Source organism: Hemitrygon akajei, chromosome 4, assembly GCF_048418815.1.
Source record: "Hemitrygon akajei chromosome 4, sHemAka1.3, whole genome shotgun sequence".
Lineage (NCBI taxonomy): Eukaryota > Metazoa > Chordata > Chondrichthyes > Myliobatiformes > Dasyatidae > Hemitrygon > Hemitrygon akajei.
The window spans coordinates 5,971,565-5,990,219 of NC_133127.1; the positions used below are offsets into that span (position 1 = coordinate 5,971,565).

General features: G+C 42.9%; 2 protein-coding genes across 3 annotated transcripts in view; one reads left to right on the forward strand and one right to left on the reverse strand.

The window, feature by feature from the left end:
• The window catches only part of LOC140726087 (up-regulator of cell proliferation-like), a 620,561-nt gene that overhangs the window by 129,171 nt on the left and 472,735 nt on the right, over positions 1-18,655 (forward strand). The gene's annotated exons all lie outside the window — the stretch shown is intronic.
• On the reverse strand, positions 4,749-18,039 carry LOC140726084 (apolipoprotein L3-like). 2 transcript variants are annotated; one of them, XM_073042024.1, is made up of 4 exons: positions 17,756-18,039; positions 12,809-12,890; positions 7,088-7,151; positions 4,749-6,226 (listed from the first exon to the last, which is right to left on the reverse strand). In XM_073042024.1, exons 3-4 carry the CDS (start codon positions 7,126-7,128, stop codon positions 5,158-5,160), a joined length of 1,110 nt encoding a protein of 369 aa, XP_072898125.1. In that variant the 5' UTR covers positions 7,129-7,151; positions 12,809-12,890; positions 17,756-18,039; the 3' UTR covers positions 4,749-5,157. The 2 variants fall into 2 exon arrangements, with proteins under 2 accessions (XP_072898125.1, XP_072898124.1); XM_073042023.1 differs by lacking the exons at positions 12,809-12,890; positions 17,756-18,039 and adding an exon at positions 9,732-9,962.

An 18,655-nucleotide genomic window follows, 5' to 3' on the forward strand; every position in this document is an offset into this window, starting at 1 on the left:
TTTGCCCCTTAACTCTCAAATCATGTTCTCTTGTTTGAATCTCCCCTACTCTCAATGGAAAAAGCCTATCCACGTCAACTCAATCTATCCCCCTCATTATTTTAAATACCTCTATCAAGACCTCTTCAACCTTCTACGCTCCAAAGAATAAAGACCTAACTTGTTCAGCCTTTCCCTGTAACTTCAGTGCTGAAACCCAGGTAACATTCTAGTAAATCTTCTCTGTACTCTCTCTACTTTGTTGATATCTTTCCTATAATTCGGTGACCAGAACTGTAGACAATACTCCAAATTCGGCCTTACCAATCCCTTGTACAATTTTAACATTACATCCCAACTCCTATACTCAATGTTCTGATTTATAAAGGCCAGCATACCAAAAGCATTCTTCACCACCCTATCCACATGAGATTCTACCTTCAGAGAACTATGCACCATTATTCCTAGATCACTCTGTTCTACTGCATTCTTCAATGCCCTACCATTTACCATGTATGTCCTATTTGGATTATTCCTACCAAAATGTAGCACCTCACACTTATCAGCATTAAACATCTGCCATCGTTCAGCCCACTCTTCTAACTAGCCTAAATCTCTCTGGAAGCTTTGAAAACCTACTTCATTATCCACAACGCCACCTACCTTAGTATCATCTGCATACCTACTAATCCAATTTAGCACCCCATCATCCAGATCATTAATGTATATGATAAACAACATTGGACCCAGTACAGATCCCTGAGGCACACGACTCGTCACTGGCCTCCAACCTGACAAACAGTTATCCACTACTACTCTCTGGCATCTTCCATCCAGCCACTGTTGAATCCATTTTACTACTTCAATATTAATACCTAACAATTGAAACTTCCTTACTAACCTTGTCAAAGGCCTTACTGAAGTCCATGTAGACAACATCCACTGTTTTACCCTTGTCAACTTTCCTCATAACCTCTTCAAAATTTCAATAAGATTTGTCAAACATGACCTTCCACGTACAAATCTATGCTGACTATTCCTAATAAGACCCTGTCTATCAAGATAATTATATATACCATCTCTAAGAATACTTTCCATTAATTTTCCCACCACTGACGTCAAACTGACAGGCCTATAATTACTAGGTTTACTCTTAGAACCCTTTTTAAACAATGGAACCACATGAGCAATACGCCAATCCTCCGGCACCATCCCTGTTACTAATGACATTTGAAATATTTCTGTCAGGGCCCCTGCTATTTCTACACCAACTTCCCTCAAGGTCGTAGGGAATATCCTGTAAGGATCTGGAGATTTATCCACTTTTATATTCCTTAAAAGTACCAGTACTTCCTCCTCCTTAATTGTCATAGTTTCCATAACTTCCCTACTTGTTTCCTTTACCTTACACAATTCAATATCCTTCTCTTTAGTGAATACCGAAGAAAAGGAAATTTTCAAAATCTCCCCCATCTCTTTCGGCTCCACACATAGCTGTCCACTCTGATTCTCTAAGGGACAAATTTTATCCCTCTCTATCCTTTTGCTATTAGTATAACTGTAGAAACCCATTGGATTTATTTTCAAACACGAGGAAATCTGCAGATGCTGGAAATTCAAACAAAAACACACACAAAATGCTGGTGGAACACAGCAGGCCAGGCAGCATCTATTGGGTGAAGTCCTGATGAAGGGCCTCAGCCCGAAACGTCAACAGTGCTTCTCCCTATAGATGCTGCCTGACCTGCTGTGTTCCACTAGCATTTTGTGTGGATTAATTTTCACCTTACTTGCCAAAGCAACCTTGTATCTTCTTTTAGCTTTTCTAATTTCTTAAGATTCTTTTTAGATAGATAGATAGATAGATACTTTATTCATCCCCATGGGGAAATTCAGCTTTTTTTCCAATGTCCCATACACTTGTTGTAGCAAAACTACTTACATACAATACTTAACTCAGTAAAAAAAAATATGATATGCATCTAAATCACTATCTCAAAAAGCATTAATAATAGCTTTTAAAAAGTTCTTAAGTCCTGGCGGTAGAATTGTAAAGCCTAATGGCATTGGGGAGTATTGACCTCTTCATTCTGTCTGAGAAGCATTGCATCGATAGTAACCTGTCGCTGAAACTGCTTCTCTGTCTCTGGATGGTGCTATGTAGAGGATGTTCAGAGTTATCCATAATTGACCGTAGCCTACTCAGCGCCCTTCGCTCAGCTACCGATGTTAAACTCTCCAGTACTTTGCCCACGACAGAGCCCACCTTCCTTACCAGCTTATTAAGACATGAGGCGTCCCTCTTCTTAATGCTTCCTCCCCAACACGCCACCACAAAGAAGAGGGCGCTCTCCACAACTGACCTATAGAACATCTTCAGCATCTCACTACAGACATTGAATGACGCCAACCTTCTTAGGAAGTACAGTCGACTCTGTGCCTTCCTGCACAAGGCATCTGTGTTGGCAGTCCAGTCTAGCTTCTCGTCTAACTGTACTCCCAGATACTTGTAGGTCTTAACCTGCTCCACACATTCTCCATTAATGATCACTGGCTCCATATGAGGCCTAGATCTCCTAAAGTCCACCACCATCTCCTTGGTCTTGGTGATATTGAGACGCAGGTAGTTTGAGTTGCACCATATCACAAAGTCCTGTATCAGTTTCCTATACTCCTCCTCCTGTCCATTCCTGACACACCTTTTTTACATTCTTCATATTCCTTGAACACCTCATTTACTCCATGCTGCCTATAGTTATTATAGATTTCACTCTTTTTCTGAATCAAGTTTCCAATATCCCTTGAAAACCATGGCTCTCTCAAACTTTTAACCTTTCCTTTCAACCTAACAGGAACAGAAAGATTCTGTACCCTCAAAATTTCACCTTTAAATGACCTCCATTTCTCTATTACATCCTTCCCATAAAACAAATTGTCCCAATCCACTCCTTCTAAATCCTTTCGCATCTCCTCAAAGTTAGCCTTACTTCAATCAAAAATCTCAACCCTGGGTCCAGTCCTATACTTCTCCATAATTATATTGAAACTAATGGTATTGTGATCACTGGACCTGAAGTGCTCCCCAACACATACATCCGTCACCTGACCTATCTCATTCCCTAACAGGAGATCCAACACTGCCCCTTCTCTAGTCAGTACCTCTATTTATTGCTGCAAAAAACTATCCTGAACACATTTTACAAACTCCAAACCATCCAGCCCTTTTACAGTATGGGCTTCCCAGTCTATGTGTGGAAAATTAAAATCTCCCACAATCACAGCCTTGTGCTTACTACAAATATTTGCTATCTCCTTACAAATTTGCTCCTCCAATTCTCGCTCCCTATCAGGTGGTCTATAATACACCCCTGTAAGTTTTACTACACCTTTCCCATTCCGCAATTCCACCCAAATAGTCTCCCTAGATGACCCCTCTAATCTATCCTGCTAAAGCACCGTTGTAATATTTTCTCGAACAAGCAATGCAACACCTCCTCCTCTTGCCCCTCCAATTCTATCATACCTGAAGCAACTAAATCCAGGAATATTTAGTTGCCAATCACACCCCTCCTGCAACCATGTTTCACTAATAGCTACAACATCATATTTCCAGGTATCAATCCATGCTCTAAGCTCATCCACCTTTCTTACAATGCCCCTAGCATTAAAATAGATGCATTTAAGAAACTCTCCACCTCTTCCTCTCTGTTTATGCCGAATGGTGCGATCATCTATCAAAATCTTTAAGTAACAATAATATTTTTCCTTCGCAACACTAAAGTGCTTTACAAAAGTCTTAGTCATATAAATATATACACTCACACCGGGTGCCTAAGACTTTTGCATAATACTGAATTTGTCAACGTGGTGTGGAGGGTGAGTTTGTAAAGGATGTTGGGAATGGCAAGGGTGGAGTGCCATGGGATGGTGTGGGACAGGTGGCAGAGAAGGAGTGCCAGGGGTGGGCGATGTGCGGCTGCAGACACACCCAGTCCTGAGGCACCAGGCAAGGTCATTTGATTCCAAACGATTGGTTTATTGATCATTACAGAATGTCTCTCTTGTGCTTCCCACTCCCTCCCATTTCCCTTCCTCTTCTCCCAACCATGATTCCCCTCTTCGTGTCCCCTTCCTACTGCCAGTCCACAATAGAGACCCAGATCAGAATTTGGTTTATCATCACCTACATATGTCATGAATTTTTTTGTGGCAGCGGTACAGTGAAATACATGAAGTTTCTACAGTATTGTGCAAAAGTTTTAGGCACTCTAGATATATATATATATATGCCTAAGACTTTTGCACAGTCTGTACCTGACTCTGATGTTGTGGCAAGTAAGTTTCTCATGGTACCTGTGCACACATGGACTTGTGCAGATGACGATAATCTCACCACCATCAACACTGTTGACCGTTGGTACAACCACCTGCACATTCTCACTATCACTGCTTCAAATTCCTGGCACATCCCAATAGCACCATGTAAACTCTTCACTGGCTGACTCTTCAGTCTGTGCCCCCTAGTGCCCTCTGATGTTCAGACACTGGAGCGCCTGTCACCACTATAATCAGTCTGTGCATATAAGCTACCTTATGTATTTATATTTATTGTCATATTTAACAATGATTATTGTGTTTTTTTGTGCTGCGTCAGATCTAGAGTAACAATTATTTTGTTCTCCTTTACACTTGTGTACTGGAAATGGCATTAAACTCAGAGTTCCCAATCTGGGGTCCACGGACCCCTTCCTTTAATGTTATTGGTCAAAGCAATAAAGGTTGGGAACACCTGCATTAAACAATCTTGAATCTTGAAGTAACTGTAACTGATCTATATCTTGTTGTATCCTTTGACGATCTTCTTCTGTCTACAACTCCACCAATTTGTGTGTCATCTGCAAACTTATTGAACAACCTGTCAATATTTGTGTCCAAGTCATTTATATATGTTGCAAACAGAGATCCCAGTACTGATCCCTGTGGAACACCCCCGGTCATAGACCACCAGCCAGAATGACACCCTTCCACCACTGCCCTCTGTCTATCATGCCGTTCTTTACGTGGTGAAGTGTTTTGATAAGATACTCCGGATAAGAGATTCCACAACAAGCCTGGCCACATGAGTGGAAGGGAGGAGACACTTCTTCATCCTTTTCCTACTCAGCCCTCTGGACTTTACTAATACCTGGACCCAGTCTCTTTCAGGAACCTTTTTAGAAATTGACAGATGTCCCTGTAGAGTTCTAATGCATCCTCTATCTTCTGAGCTTCAGCTCGTATCTGTTTAGCTACTTCAGATTTACTTCCCTTGCTGAGCTCAATGGAGTTCTTTGCAATCGAGTAGATATCCCACGCTATAAAGAGTGCTCCCACTACTCCTGAAACTGCTCTTGTCGTTTTGGACAAAGCCAGGGGAGTGCCATAAAGTAGAGATTTCACGTTTCCTGTTTCCATTGCGTATTTTGTTTCTCGAGCAGTGTGACTCAGTGCTGTCAGTTTCTCAGCTAGTTCTCTGAGGCCAGGTGTTTTGCTCAATACTTGTTTGGCCATTATTGATGTTGTCACATTCAGTGTTTTCATGCTGATGGAACCAGATTGCAATCCAGCTTTAACTTTCAACTGATAATTTTTCTTGCATTTATTGAGAACATTCCTTGCCTTGCTCACCCCTGGTAAATGCAGTCTGCCTTTGACTGTGGCCAAATGTTTTCCCCTGCATTTATTGGAGACTTCCTTTGCTTTGCCGAACGCCGGAAAATTCCTCGTTGTGCCTTTACTATAATCACTTTCTGTAATTTCTTCCTCAACGAGATGACTCAAGAACTGGAGATCACTGCAGATGTCTGTCAAGCGTTCTGACATTTCCTTCAGATCACTTTTATATCGTCTTATGATCTCATCTACTTTTTTTTGTTCCTTCGACCGTTTAGCATATTCAGTGATACCAGCTGTCAAGTTAGTGGCAGCACCAGCTCCACCTATACTCGCTCCCACAGCGGTGAGGACCAAGGAGACGCCTGCTGTGAAAGGAGCAGCAATTATTCCTGCCAGGGTTAGGACACCACCTACAGCCCCCGCAGATGACCCGGTAACATTTGCAATTGTTGCACCTTTATGATACCGATCAATACCATTTGCAATCTCTTGTAGTTCACGTATATGTCTGTTCATTCGATGTTCCCATTTAGGAAACTCATTTACAAAGTCTTGTATGGTCTTTGTTCTCTGTTTTAGTTCATCTTGGTCCCTGTTAAGAATAACAAATAATAATTTCCTCTCACTTTTGCAATTAAACACATTCTTAAAATTGCATTGACAGAAACTGAACCACAGCAAAGTGTAAGAATTCAAAAGGAGGATGGACCGGTCATGCAAAAGTGAAACGATGGAGTTCAGAGCCAAACACGAGGAAATCTGCAGATGCTGGAAATTCAAGCAACACACACAAAATGCTGGTGGAACACAGCAGGCCAGGCAGCATCTATAGGGAGAAGTACAGTCAACGTTTCGGGCCGAGACCCTTCGTCAGGACCAGTGTGTTCCTGTCAGGGTGATAGGTGAACATTGTAAGGAGCAAATACTGAGACGGACTTTGTGACAATGTTTGGTGCTGTTGCAGGTCGGTGACCCATATTTTTGTTTGGCAACTATTGCATTTGTAGATTGTGACTGAGGGATCTACCAATATCACAGGTCTGAAGTTGGGATAATAGCAGGAACCTTACTGAGCTCCCACTGGGAGTTTGTGGAAAAGAAGCATTTGGTGTTCCAGAGGCAGAGAATGCATCAGTCCAGGCTCCCTCAATCATTCCATCTCTCCTGAATTCTTACCATTGAGAAATCTTGTCTTTGGCAATTAATCTAACAATTTATTGATCATCCTGGTGTTTCCTTTCACTTAATCCCAACTGTGCCCTTGTGAATTATAACAGCTCTATGAATATTGATAATCATGTTGTTTTACTGATTACCCTTGTTATTCATTTATTGATCACCTCATGGTGATTATCAGCTATGGACAATGACTTGTAATTGACCAATAAGACTGAATTGGGACGTCAGTTGTTCAGATTTTCACTGTCCTCTAACAAGGTGCAATCTTTGTTACCTGGATCCTGACAGATTTCCATTCTGCAAACCTGTCTCCATTGGATTCTCCTGAAATAGTGGATCTGGAATAGAGAAAAGTTAACAAATACTAATATTTGTTGATATTGCAATGATGTACCTCACAATGAAATGTGAACATTATATTTCAGTTCTGTAGAATTATCTCAAATTTCAATTTACATAAAGGCAAAGTAGATGCCAGAAAAGTGAAATGTGTTGGAAATTTGTAGCTGGCCGGGAAGCATCTGTTTCTACAAACCAGGTGAATATTTCCCACTTTTTTTTATCTTTGTCATCTAAATGTGAATGTCTGAGGTGGTGACCAAAAGATCATAAATTCCAATTGGCCCGTAACCTCATGTGTTTAGTTGTTTTGTTGATGTTGCAAAGTAAGTTTGCTCCTCATTCCACTGTAAATCTGATTCTCTGAACAGAGCACCATTTACCATGTCTGGTACTTGGGTGGCGGGGTGGTGATATGTCTTGTTGGATCTTGGTTATTTTCGATCCCTGAGTTCTTTTAGGAGTTCAGGAATGAGCGAGAAACTTTGATTCTTCATGATCACTTATTTTAAAGTTTAAACAAAGATGCAGAACATTTGAAACTAAATGAGGAGCTGAGAAAGAAAGGAGAGATTAAAGGGACTCTATAGATTCAATAAAAAGATGGCACCTTTGAAAAATCTACTGTCTTGATACTCGAGTTATTTACTTCAGTGGTGGGCATGTTGTTGGAGAAGATCCTGAGAGGCAGGATTTATGAGCATTTGGAGAGACATAATCTGATTAGGGATAGTCAGCATGGCTTTGTCAAGGGCAGGTCGTGCCTTACGAGCCTGATTGAACTCTTTAAGGATGTGTCTAAACACATTGATGAAGGTAGAGCAGTGGATGTAGTGTATATGGATTTCAGTAAGGCATTTGATAAGGTTCCCCATGCAAAGCTCCTTCAGAAAATAAGGAGGCATGGGATCCAAATGGACATTGCATTGTGGATCCAGAATTGGCTTGCCCACAGAAGACAAAGAGTGGTTGTAGATGGTTCGTATTCTGCATGGAGGACAGTGACCGGTGGTGTTCCACACTGATCTGTTCTAGGACCCCTCCTCTTTATAGATAAGGAAGTAAAAGAGTGGGTTAGTAATGACACAAAAGTTGGGGCTGTTGTGGATAGTCTGGAGGCTGTCAGAGGTTATAGTGTGAAATCGATAGGATGTAGAACTGGGCTAAGAAGTGGCAGATGGAGTCCAACCCAAGTAAGTGTGAAGTGGTTGATTGTGGGAGATCAAATTTGAAGACAGAATATAATATTAGTGGTGAGACTCTTGGCAGTGTGGAGGATCAGCAAGATCTTGGGGTCCGTGTCCATAGCATGCTCAAAGCTGCTGCAGGTTGACAGTGTTGTTCAGAAGGCGTATGGTGTGTTAGCCTTCATCAACTCTGGGATTGACTTCAAGAGTGGTGAGGTAATGTTAAAGCTATATAAGACCTTAGTTAGACCCTACTTGGAGTTTTGTGTTTAGTTCTGGTCACCTCACTACAGGAAGGATGTGGGTCCTATAGAGAGAGTGCAGAGGAGATTTACAAAGATGTTGCTTGGACTGGAGAGCATGCCTTATGAGAATAGGTTGAGTGAACTCGTTTTACTCCTTGGAGTGACGAAGGATGAGAGGTGATCTGATAGAGGTGTATAAGATGATGAGAGGCATTGATCGTGTGGATAGCCAGAGGCTTTTTCCCCAGGGCTGAAATGGCAAACATGAGGGGGGTAGTTTTAAGGTGCTTGGAAATAGGTAGAAGGTGGATGTCAGGGGTAAGTTTTTCACACAGATAGTGGCGGGTGCGTGGAATGCACTGCCAGTGGTGGAGGAGCTGGATACAGTAAGGTCTTCCAAGAGACTCTTAGATATGTACATGGAGCTTAGAAAAATAGAGGGCTATGCAGTAGATTAATTCTAAGCAGTTTCTAGAGTAGGTTACATTTTTGCACAACATTGTGGGCCAAAGGGCCTGTAATGTGCTGTAGATTTCTATGTCCTATTGCAGAAATTCCTGAGATATCAGAATCCAATCAAAAGGCTACACAATTATAATAATTATAACTCATGTAGCCAATTAAAAAATGAGAAGTTCGATGTTTCTGCTGTACTGGCTTCAGCCAGTAAGTGGGGATGAGCTATCACTTTCTGTGAAAATACATGAGTTTGTTAACAATACAAATTGCTACAAACACAAATTATGTCAGTAAAACTATGATTTCAGTCTTGCATTAATTCAACTAATATCTTATAAGAAGAATTGATTCAACAGTCTCTACGAAAGGAGGTGTAAGACATTCCTTTCCTCTGCTAGCCTGCAAGTCACCCTTGGGCAGGGTGTAGCACCTGCTTAGCCCCCTCAATCAGGGTCACGTGAAGATATTGGATCAGGTGGTGGATGGTCGTATGTGCAGCTGGTGAACATCACAAATTCTAGTTATGCGACCACTGACACTATGCTGATAATCTCTAGAGTGTTGATAATGGCTGGGGTCACTTGTCTTGTAAAGACACTGCCCAGAAGAAGGTAATGGCATACCAATTCTGTAGAAAAAATTTGACAAGAACAATCATGGTCAGAGATCATGATTGCCCGTGACATACCAAACAACATATGATGCAGATGCTGATGTTGATGCTGATCTTGATGATGATAATTATGATAATGATGTTGATGATAATTATGATAATGATGATGTTGTTGATGATCTTGTTGTTGATGTGCATGATGGTATTCAACAGGATCTTGTAACGTTGATTGCCACAGGTTATTTGTGGGCCAAGTTGTGTCTGGCATTCATAGAGTCATGGAAAAGTACAGCAGAGAAACAGGCTCTTCAGTCCATCTAGTCTATGGCAAACCATTTGAACTGACTACTCCCATTGATCTGCACTGGTTCTATAGTCCTCCATATCCAAATAAGTCCACAAGACATGGGAGCAGTATGAGGCCAATCAGCCCATCGAGTCAGCCCTGCCATTCCATCATGTCTGATTTATGTTCCCTCTCTAACCCGTTCTTCTGCCTAAAGTTCTGTAACTGTGCAGATGCCAGAAATGCAGAATAAAACAGGCTGTCTACAGCACCATCTCCTGACTTTATGCCTCGGTCACTGACTCTCACACGTTTCTCCTTTGAAAATTATGCATGAACACATCAAAATGTTGTGGATACGGCCCAGTCCAGGGGTAAAGCTCTCCCCACCATTGAGGACATCGACACAGAATGCTGTTCAGAAAAGCAGCATCCATCATCAAGGATCCCCAACATCCTGGCCATGTTCTCTTCTCACTGTTACCATCAGGAAAAAGGTACAGGAGCCTCAGGACTCACACCACCAGGTTCAGGAACAGTTGTTATCCGTCAACAATCAGCCTCTTGAGCCAGTGGGGATAAAGTGAAAAATCAGCGAGCTCTTTCCAGGCGTATATTATGGATAAACTCTTCTCAGGCTTCCAGTTGGGTACAGGTATCGATTTTAATCAACATTTCAATGACAATTCTGTCATCTTCATCAGGGACGACGCCTAGGCATGTCTAGTCCAGTGGTACATATAAACTCATCTTCTGTCCCTCCTGATTGGTTAGTCTTCATCCAATCAGGTTTCCGCTGTGCCACCTTGTTTACAATCAAATTCCAGTTCTTACTTAGTGCGAGGCTTTCGTCTTTGTGAAAGTTCTTTCTCTGACTTTCAATGACTTCCTTCACCAGGCCATCCAGTGGGGATAATTCCATGCAACTTCATACGTCCCATCACTGACCTGTTCCCACTCACTCTCAAGGACTCTTCATCTCATGTTCTCCATATTTGTTGCTTATTTATTTATTTATTTATTTATTTATTTATTTATTTATTTATTTATTATTATTTTACTTTTTTTCTTTTATATTTGCACAGTTTATTGTCTTTCGGACATTGGTAGATTGTCCATCCTGTTGCCCTCACGATAATATGTTACCAATTCAGCAAAGAACTGTACCATTGCCAATGGCCATGCATAATTTTCAAAGGAAAACCATGCACGAGTGTCAGTGACCGAGGCATAAAGTCAGGAGATGGTGCTGTAGACAGCCTGTTTTATTCTGCATTTCTGGTACCTGTAAATTTACAGAACATTAGGCAGAAGAACGGGTTAGAGAGGGAACATAAGTCAGACATGATGGAATGGCAGGGCTGACTCGATGGGCTGAGTGGCCTCATACTGCTCCCATGTCTTGTGGACTTACTTGGACACAGTGCAGCTTTTCTGACTCAGTGTGAATTCTCCAGTGTTAGGCTGCTCACTTTCTCTGTGTCGGAATTAGTCATTCCTGCAGTGAGACAGTCACCTGTGATATGGTCTCAGTTTTCCTCACTCCAGTCGTACACACAACCTACTGAGCATTTCCAGCATTTTCTCAAAGTTCAAAGCAAATTTGTTATCAAAGTCTGTATATAGTGTGTCACCATATACTCCCTGAGATTCATTTCCTTGTGGGCATTCACAGTAAATACAAGAAATACAATAGAATCAGTGAAAGACCACCCCCACAGGACAGACAAACAACCAATGTACAACCAACCGTGCAAACACAAAAAAACAGAAACATACTACAACTAATAATAATAATAAATCAGCAATAAATATTGAGAACATGAAATGAAGAGTCCTTGAAGGTGAGTCCATGGGTTGTGGGAACAGTTCAGTGATGGTGGGAGTGAAGTTACTCACTCTGGTTCAGGAGCCTGATAGTTGAAGGGTAACTGTCCCTGAACCTGATGGTGTGGGTCCTGACGCTCCTGTACCTCCTTCCTGATGGCAGCATCTAGAGGGAAAATGGCCTGGATTATGGGGTTACTCCGATATGGTGCATTGGTCTTCATCGATCGTGGGATTGAGCTTAAGAGCCGAGAGGTAATGTTGCAGTTATATAGGACCCTGATCAGACCCCACTTGGAGTACTGTGCTCAATTCTGGTCGCCTTACTTTAGGAAGGACGTGGAAACCATAGAAAGGGCACAGAGGAGAGTTACAAGGATGTTGCCTGGATTGGGAAGCAAGCCTTATGAGAATAGGTTGAGTGAACTTGGCCTTGTCTCCTTGGAGCAACGGAGGATGAGAGGTGACGATAGAGGTGTACAAGATAATGAAAGGCATTGATCGTGTGGATAGTCAGAGGCTTTTCCCCAGGGCTGAAATGGTTAGCACGAGAGGGCATAGTTTTAAGGTGCTGGGCAGTAGATACAGAGTAGATGTCAGGGGTAAGTTTTTTTTAACGCAGAGAGTGGTGAGTGTGTGGAATGGGCTGCTGGTGGTGGAGGTGGATACGATAGGGTCTTTTAAGAGACTCCTGGATGGCTACATGGAGCTTAGGAAAACAGAGGGCTATGCATAAAGCTTAGGTAGTTCTAAGGTAGGGACATGTTCGGCACAGCTTTGTGGGCCGAAGGGCATGTATTATGCTGTATGTTTTCTATGTTTCTATAACAGATGTTTTTTCCTACAGTGCTCTGTGTCGATGTGCTCAGTGGTGGGGAGGGCTTTACCCGTGATGGACTGGGCCATATCCACTACTTGTTGAGGGCTTTTCCATACAAGGGTGCTGGTGTTACCATACCAGAACATGATGCAACCAGTGAATAAACTCCCCACCACACATCTATAGAAGTTTCTTAAAGTTTCAGATGACATACTTTACCTTCACAAACTTCTGAAAAAGTAGAAGCACTGCTGTGTTTTCTTTCTAATGGTGTTTATGTGCCAGGCCCAGGACAGATTCTCTGAAATGATAAGGCCAAGGAATTTAAAGTTACTGACCCTCTCCATCTCTGATCCCCCAATGAGGACGGGCTCATGGATCTCTGGTTTCCTCCTCCTGACAATAATCAGCTCCTTGGTCTTGCTGACATCGAGTGAGAGGCTGTTGTTGTGACACCACTCAGTCAGATTTTCAATCTCTCTCCTTTATGTTGATTCGTCACCACTCCTGATTCGGCCAATGACACTTAAATATGGCATTGGAACTGTGCTTAACTGCACAGTCAGAAGTGTAGAGCAGGGGCTGAGCACACAGCCTTGTGGTGCACCAGTGCTGACGGAGATCGTGGAGAAGACTGGGGTCTACAAGTGAGGAAATCGAGGATCCAAGTGCACAAGGAGGTATTGAGGGTGAGGTCTTGAAGCTTTGAGAAATTTTGAGAAGATGGTAGTATTGTGTTTGCTTTTAAACTGGAATGAGTGCGGGGACGATTGACAAGGATGCTGCTGGAATTTGATGGAGAGAGAGGTTGGACAGGCTAAAAGGTTATTTCTGAGAGAACAGGAGACTGAGAGCTGATCTGATATTGGTGTATAATGTCATGAGGGGCAAACATAGGCTGATTGCAGACACTGAGCTTTTCCCAGAGGTGGGGAATCAAGAACTAGAGAGGACATAGGTATTAGGAGGAAGGAGAAAGATTTAAGATGATCTTGAACCACAACTATTTTACACAAACACAAGAAATTCTACAGATGCTGGAAATCCAAAGTAACACACACAAAAGCTGGAGGAACTCAGCAGCATCTATGGTAATGAGTAAAGATTTGATGTTTCAGGCGGAGACCCCAAAGGATGGGAAATTGGAGGAAGTGGTTGAGGAAGGAAAAATAACAGCTTTTAAAGACATTTGGACAGGCACAGCACATGGATAGGAAAGGTTCAGAAGGTTATGGGCCAAATAATGACAAATGGGCTAGCATGGATGGGGCAGTTTGATTAGCATGGACCAGTTGGGCTGAATGGCCTGTTCCCATGCTTTATAACTCTATGAAACCCTGGGTGGGTGGAGGTACAGCAAGGTGTGGGCAGCCATGGGAATGCTCAGTATTAACATTGGAATCCATGAGGTCTCGTGGCATCAGGTCAAAAGCCCCTCCTGATCTCCATTGACTGTCTTCACTCTGTTCCTCCATGTTGAACCACACTGAAGGAATGCTGAAAGTAGCAAGGTCACTGAATGTACGCTGGGTGAGATTTCAATGTCCATCAGACAGGGCGGCTCTAGTAGCACCACTAGGCTGGAGAAGTCCTAAAGGATACAACTGCTGAACATCTTGACTGAGGAAGAAACATACTTGCCCTCATCCATGCTAATCCATGTGGTGTACTCTTCCAGGGGGCATCTGTTCATCATGTCCATACCATTGGAAGAGTGACTCCCACACAGTCCTTGTGCAGACAAAAGTTGTGTGGCACTGTAACTTCATTAAATATGAATTTGAAAAATTTGGGCCAATGATTGGGAGTTGGAATTGAAATAGGACAAATGAGAAGTGATGAATTTTACTAAATTAATTCAGGACAGGAATTGCACAATGCCCTGGAGAGGCTTATAGAACAGAGAGACCCAAGGGTACAAATATATACAAGTAGAGGGCAAGCAGGGAGTCAGGGTGGTGAAGAATGTGTTTGCGTGCTTGCTTTCATCAGTCGGATCACTGAGTACAGGAACTGAGATGCCAGGTTACAGCTGCTGGGACGACAGTAGAAGTATCATCTACAGAACATGGAAAATCAAACAGTACAGCACAGGAACAGGATTCCTGGCCCAGCATGTTGTGTCAAACCAGTTAAATGAGTAATCTAATGGCTAACAAATCTAATCTCTTCTGCCTACACAACGTCCATATCCTTCCATTTTCCACACATCCATGTCCCTGTCTAAACATCTGTTAAAAGTCCCTTTTGTATCTGTCTCTAGCACCACCCCGGGCAGCGTATTCCAGACACCCACCACTCTTTCATTGAAAAACTTGCCCCTCACATCTCCTTTGCAATTACCCACTCTCACCTTAAATATATGCCCTCTCATAATCTTATGGACCTCTGTCAGATCTCCCGTCAGCCTCTACTGTTCCAGAGAAAACAACCCAAGTTTGTCCGATCCCTCATTATAGCACATACCCTCTGAACCAGGCAACATCTCGGTAAACTTCCTCTGCACCCTCCACCCTCTCCAAAGCCTCGACATGTGCAATACTCCAGCTGTGGCCCAACTAGATTTTTATAAAGCTGCAACATAACTTCCTGACTTTTGAATCAATGCCTTGATGACTAAACTCAAGCAGACCGTTCGCCTTCTTAACCACTGTGTCAACCCGTGTAGTCACTTTCAGGGAACTATGAACTCGGATCCCAAGATCCCTCTGCCCATCAACACTTGTCTTTGGATGTGTACTGTCCCTTTGATCTGCCAGGGTGCAGCTTCAGATCTGGCCGAGTTAAACTCCATCTGCCATTTCTCCACTCATATCAGCATCTGATCGATAATCCCATTGTATTCTTTGTCAATCTTCTACGCTGTCAACACCACCAATCTCCCTATCATAGAGTCATTGAGTCATAGAAAAGTACAGCACAGAAACAGGCCCTTTGGCCCATCCAGTCCGTGTCGAGCCATTTAAACTGCCTATTCCCATCGACCTGCACGTGGACCATAGCCCTCCATACACCTACCATCCACGTACCTATCCAAACTTCTCTTAAACGTTTAAATCGAGCTCGCACGCACTGCTTGCACTGGTAGCTTGTTCCACACTCTCGTGACCCTCTAAGTGAAAAGGTTTCCCCTCATGTTCCCCTTTCACCCTTAACCCATGACCTCTAGGATCATCCCACCCAGTCTTCAGTAGAATAAGCCTGCTTGTATTTACCCTGTCTGTACCCCTCATAATATTGTATTCCTCTCTCAAATATTCTCTCAATATTCCACATTCCAAGGAATAAAGTCCAAACCCATTCAGTTTTTCCTTATAACTCCGGTCCTCCACACCCAGCAACATCCTTGTAAATTTTCTCAGTATCTATCAACCTTGTTTACATCTTTCCTGTAGGTAGGTGACTGAAACTGCACACCATATTCCAAACTAAGCCTCAGCAATGTCTTATACAATTCAACAAACATCCCATCTCCTGTACACAATACTTTGGTTTATGAAGGCCAATGTGCAAAGGATTTCTTCACAACCCTATTGACGAGTGACACAACTTTCAATGAACTGTGGACCTGTATTCCCAGATCCCTTTGTTGTTGTGCCTGACCATTCACGGTGTAAGACCTACACTGGTTGATCCTAATGAAGTGCAACACTTTGTACTTGTCTGCATTAATTTCCATCTGCCATTTTTAGCCCATTTTCCAACTGGTCCAGATCCTGCTGTAAGCCATGATAGCCTTCCTCACTGTCCATTACTCCCCAATCTTGCTGATCCAGTTAACCCCATTATCAGGAATGCAGGAAGCCACGATGACTATTCACAATCAGTCCATGTCCATCTGCAAACTTACTAACCCACTCACCTACATTTTCACCCAGGTTATTTATATAGATAACCTATATTTATATTATGTATTTATATTTATATATGTTATTTATATAGACAGCAGAGGTCCCAGTACAGATCCTTGTGGAACACTACAAATCACAGATCTCCAGCTAGAATAAATCTCTTCAACCACTGTCCCCTGTCTTGCGTGGGCAAACCAGTTCAAAATCCAAATGAACATTTCACCATTGATCCCACGTACCTTAATCTTCTGGATGAGTTTCAAATCAGGGAACTTTTCAAACTCCACGTAGACAACATCCACAGCTCTACCTACTTCAATCACCCTTGTCACCTCATCAGAAAACTCACTCAAGTTGGTGAGACATGACTTGCCCCACACAAAGCCTTCCTGTACTGATCTGGTCACCTTGCTACAGGAAGAATGAGACTGACCTGGGGACATTCACAAAGATGTGAACAGGACTGGAGGGTTGAGTTATAATGAGAGACTGGACAGGCTGCAGCTTTTTCCCCTGGAGTGTAGGAGACTGCAGAGCGATCTTATAGTGGTACATAAAATCACGAGGGGCATTGATAAGTCTTTTCCCCAGGGTAGGTGAATCTAAACTAGAACACACACATTTAAAGTGACTGAGGAAAGATTTTAAGGGGACCTAAAGGATAGGTTTTTCACAGAGGGGAAGCTGGGTATATGGGACAAGTTGTCAGAGGAAGTTATGGAGGTGGGTAGAGTCAATTGCAAAGTTTAAAAGACACTTAGACAGTATGGGTACAAAAGGTTTCCAGTGATATGGGCCGAACACAGGCAAGTCAGGCTTGTTCATGTAGGTAAATATGGATGAAAGACCTTATTCCATGCTGTATGACCCATCTACCCAGTCCCCTCCTCCCCTCGCCTCTCCCCAACAGTGGGGATCAGTGCTAAAGGAAAAATTAAAGTTCACTCAGAACTTTAGAACAGATGATAATTCTGCTCCCTTCTGAGATCTGTACCATTATAGAAAGCATCTTCAGCCAGTTGATTTCATTGCACCAGACAGAGTTATCAACTCTAATGGAAGCTGTTGGTCAACTGTAGTCAAGCAGCAGTTACTCCCAGTGGTCTACACTCTGATGGGCAGTTTCAGTTCTGCCAGGAATCCTGTGATGGATCCAAAATGGAACAAAGAGCTGAATTCCTGCAAGGAGGTGAGAGTGACTGACCTTCACACGAAGGCAGCATCAACTTGTCTGGCAAGATGGAGCCTGGTAAAACTGAAGTTCAAGGCTATCAAAGGGGAATACTTCAGGGCTTAGAGTCATACCATAGCTTACCTGAAGGAGATGCTGGTAGTTGTCAGTCATCCCAGCCCCAGGACATCATGTAGGAGTTCCTCTGGGAATTGCCAATGGGGCAACCATCTCCAGCTATTCCATCAGTGATCTTCTTTCTCTCAGCTCGGAAGTGTGGATGTTCACAACCCAATTCCACTCACAATTGCTCAGCAAATGAAGCTGCCCATGTGAGTGTGGAATTACACCATCACTCGCTGAGTCCAGCTCCCACAACTCCCTCCCTGCATCACCGCGGAGAACCTTCACCAGAACTGCAACTTCTCCAAAAGGGCTGCTCACCACCTTCTCAAGGGCAATAAATACCCGTCTCACTGACCACACCCTGATCTGAAAATGAACAAAACAAAATTCTTCATGGGTTTGTGCGTCAAAGGGTATCTCTCTACTGTAGCCAGATTGACAATACTTCAGGAGTACTTGCCATGAGGGACACCTGATTTCACAATATTTAACAGCATTAATTCACTGATGCAGAGAGTGTGAGCAATGTTGTCAAACTGGAACTGGGTGTGACTCTAGAGATGATGCATACTTGTGGTGGGAGAGCAGTGTCTTTAGCAACGAGATGAGGGAATTGTGGAACAGGAGCAGTGGGAGAGCAGTGTCTTTAGCAACGAGATGAGGGAATTGTGGAACAGGAGCAGTGGGAGAGCAGTGTCTTTAGCAACGAGATGAGGGAATTGTAGAACAGGAGCAGTGGGAGAGCAGTGTCTTTAGCAACGAGATGAGGGAATTGTGGAACAGGAGCAATGGTTCCAGTGTGAGAGTTTGGTTTCCACATGGGCCATGAGATGGGAAACAGATCCAGTCACAGACAGTTACTTTCAGGAATTCTCTGCAGCCAGTTTTCCAGAAATTAAAAGCAAATAAAAAAGGCAT

Bases quoted from the DNA above. Each gene is read 5' to 3' on its own strand.
- LOC140726084 (XM_073042023.1), bottom strand. From the start codon at position 9,924: ATGCCAGACACAACTTGGCCCACAAATAACCTGTGGCAATCAACGTTA. The intron at 7,152-9,731 runs GTATGTCACGGG...TCTCTATTCCAG, and splicing joins TCTGCATCATATGTTGTTTG to ATCCACTATTTCAGGAGAAT. The intron at 6,227-7,087 runs GTAACAAAGATT...TATTCTTAACAG, and splicing joins GGAAATCTGTCAGGATCCAG to GGACCAAGATGAACTAAAAC.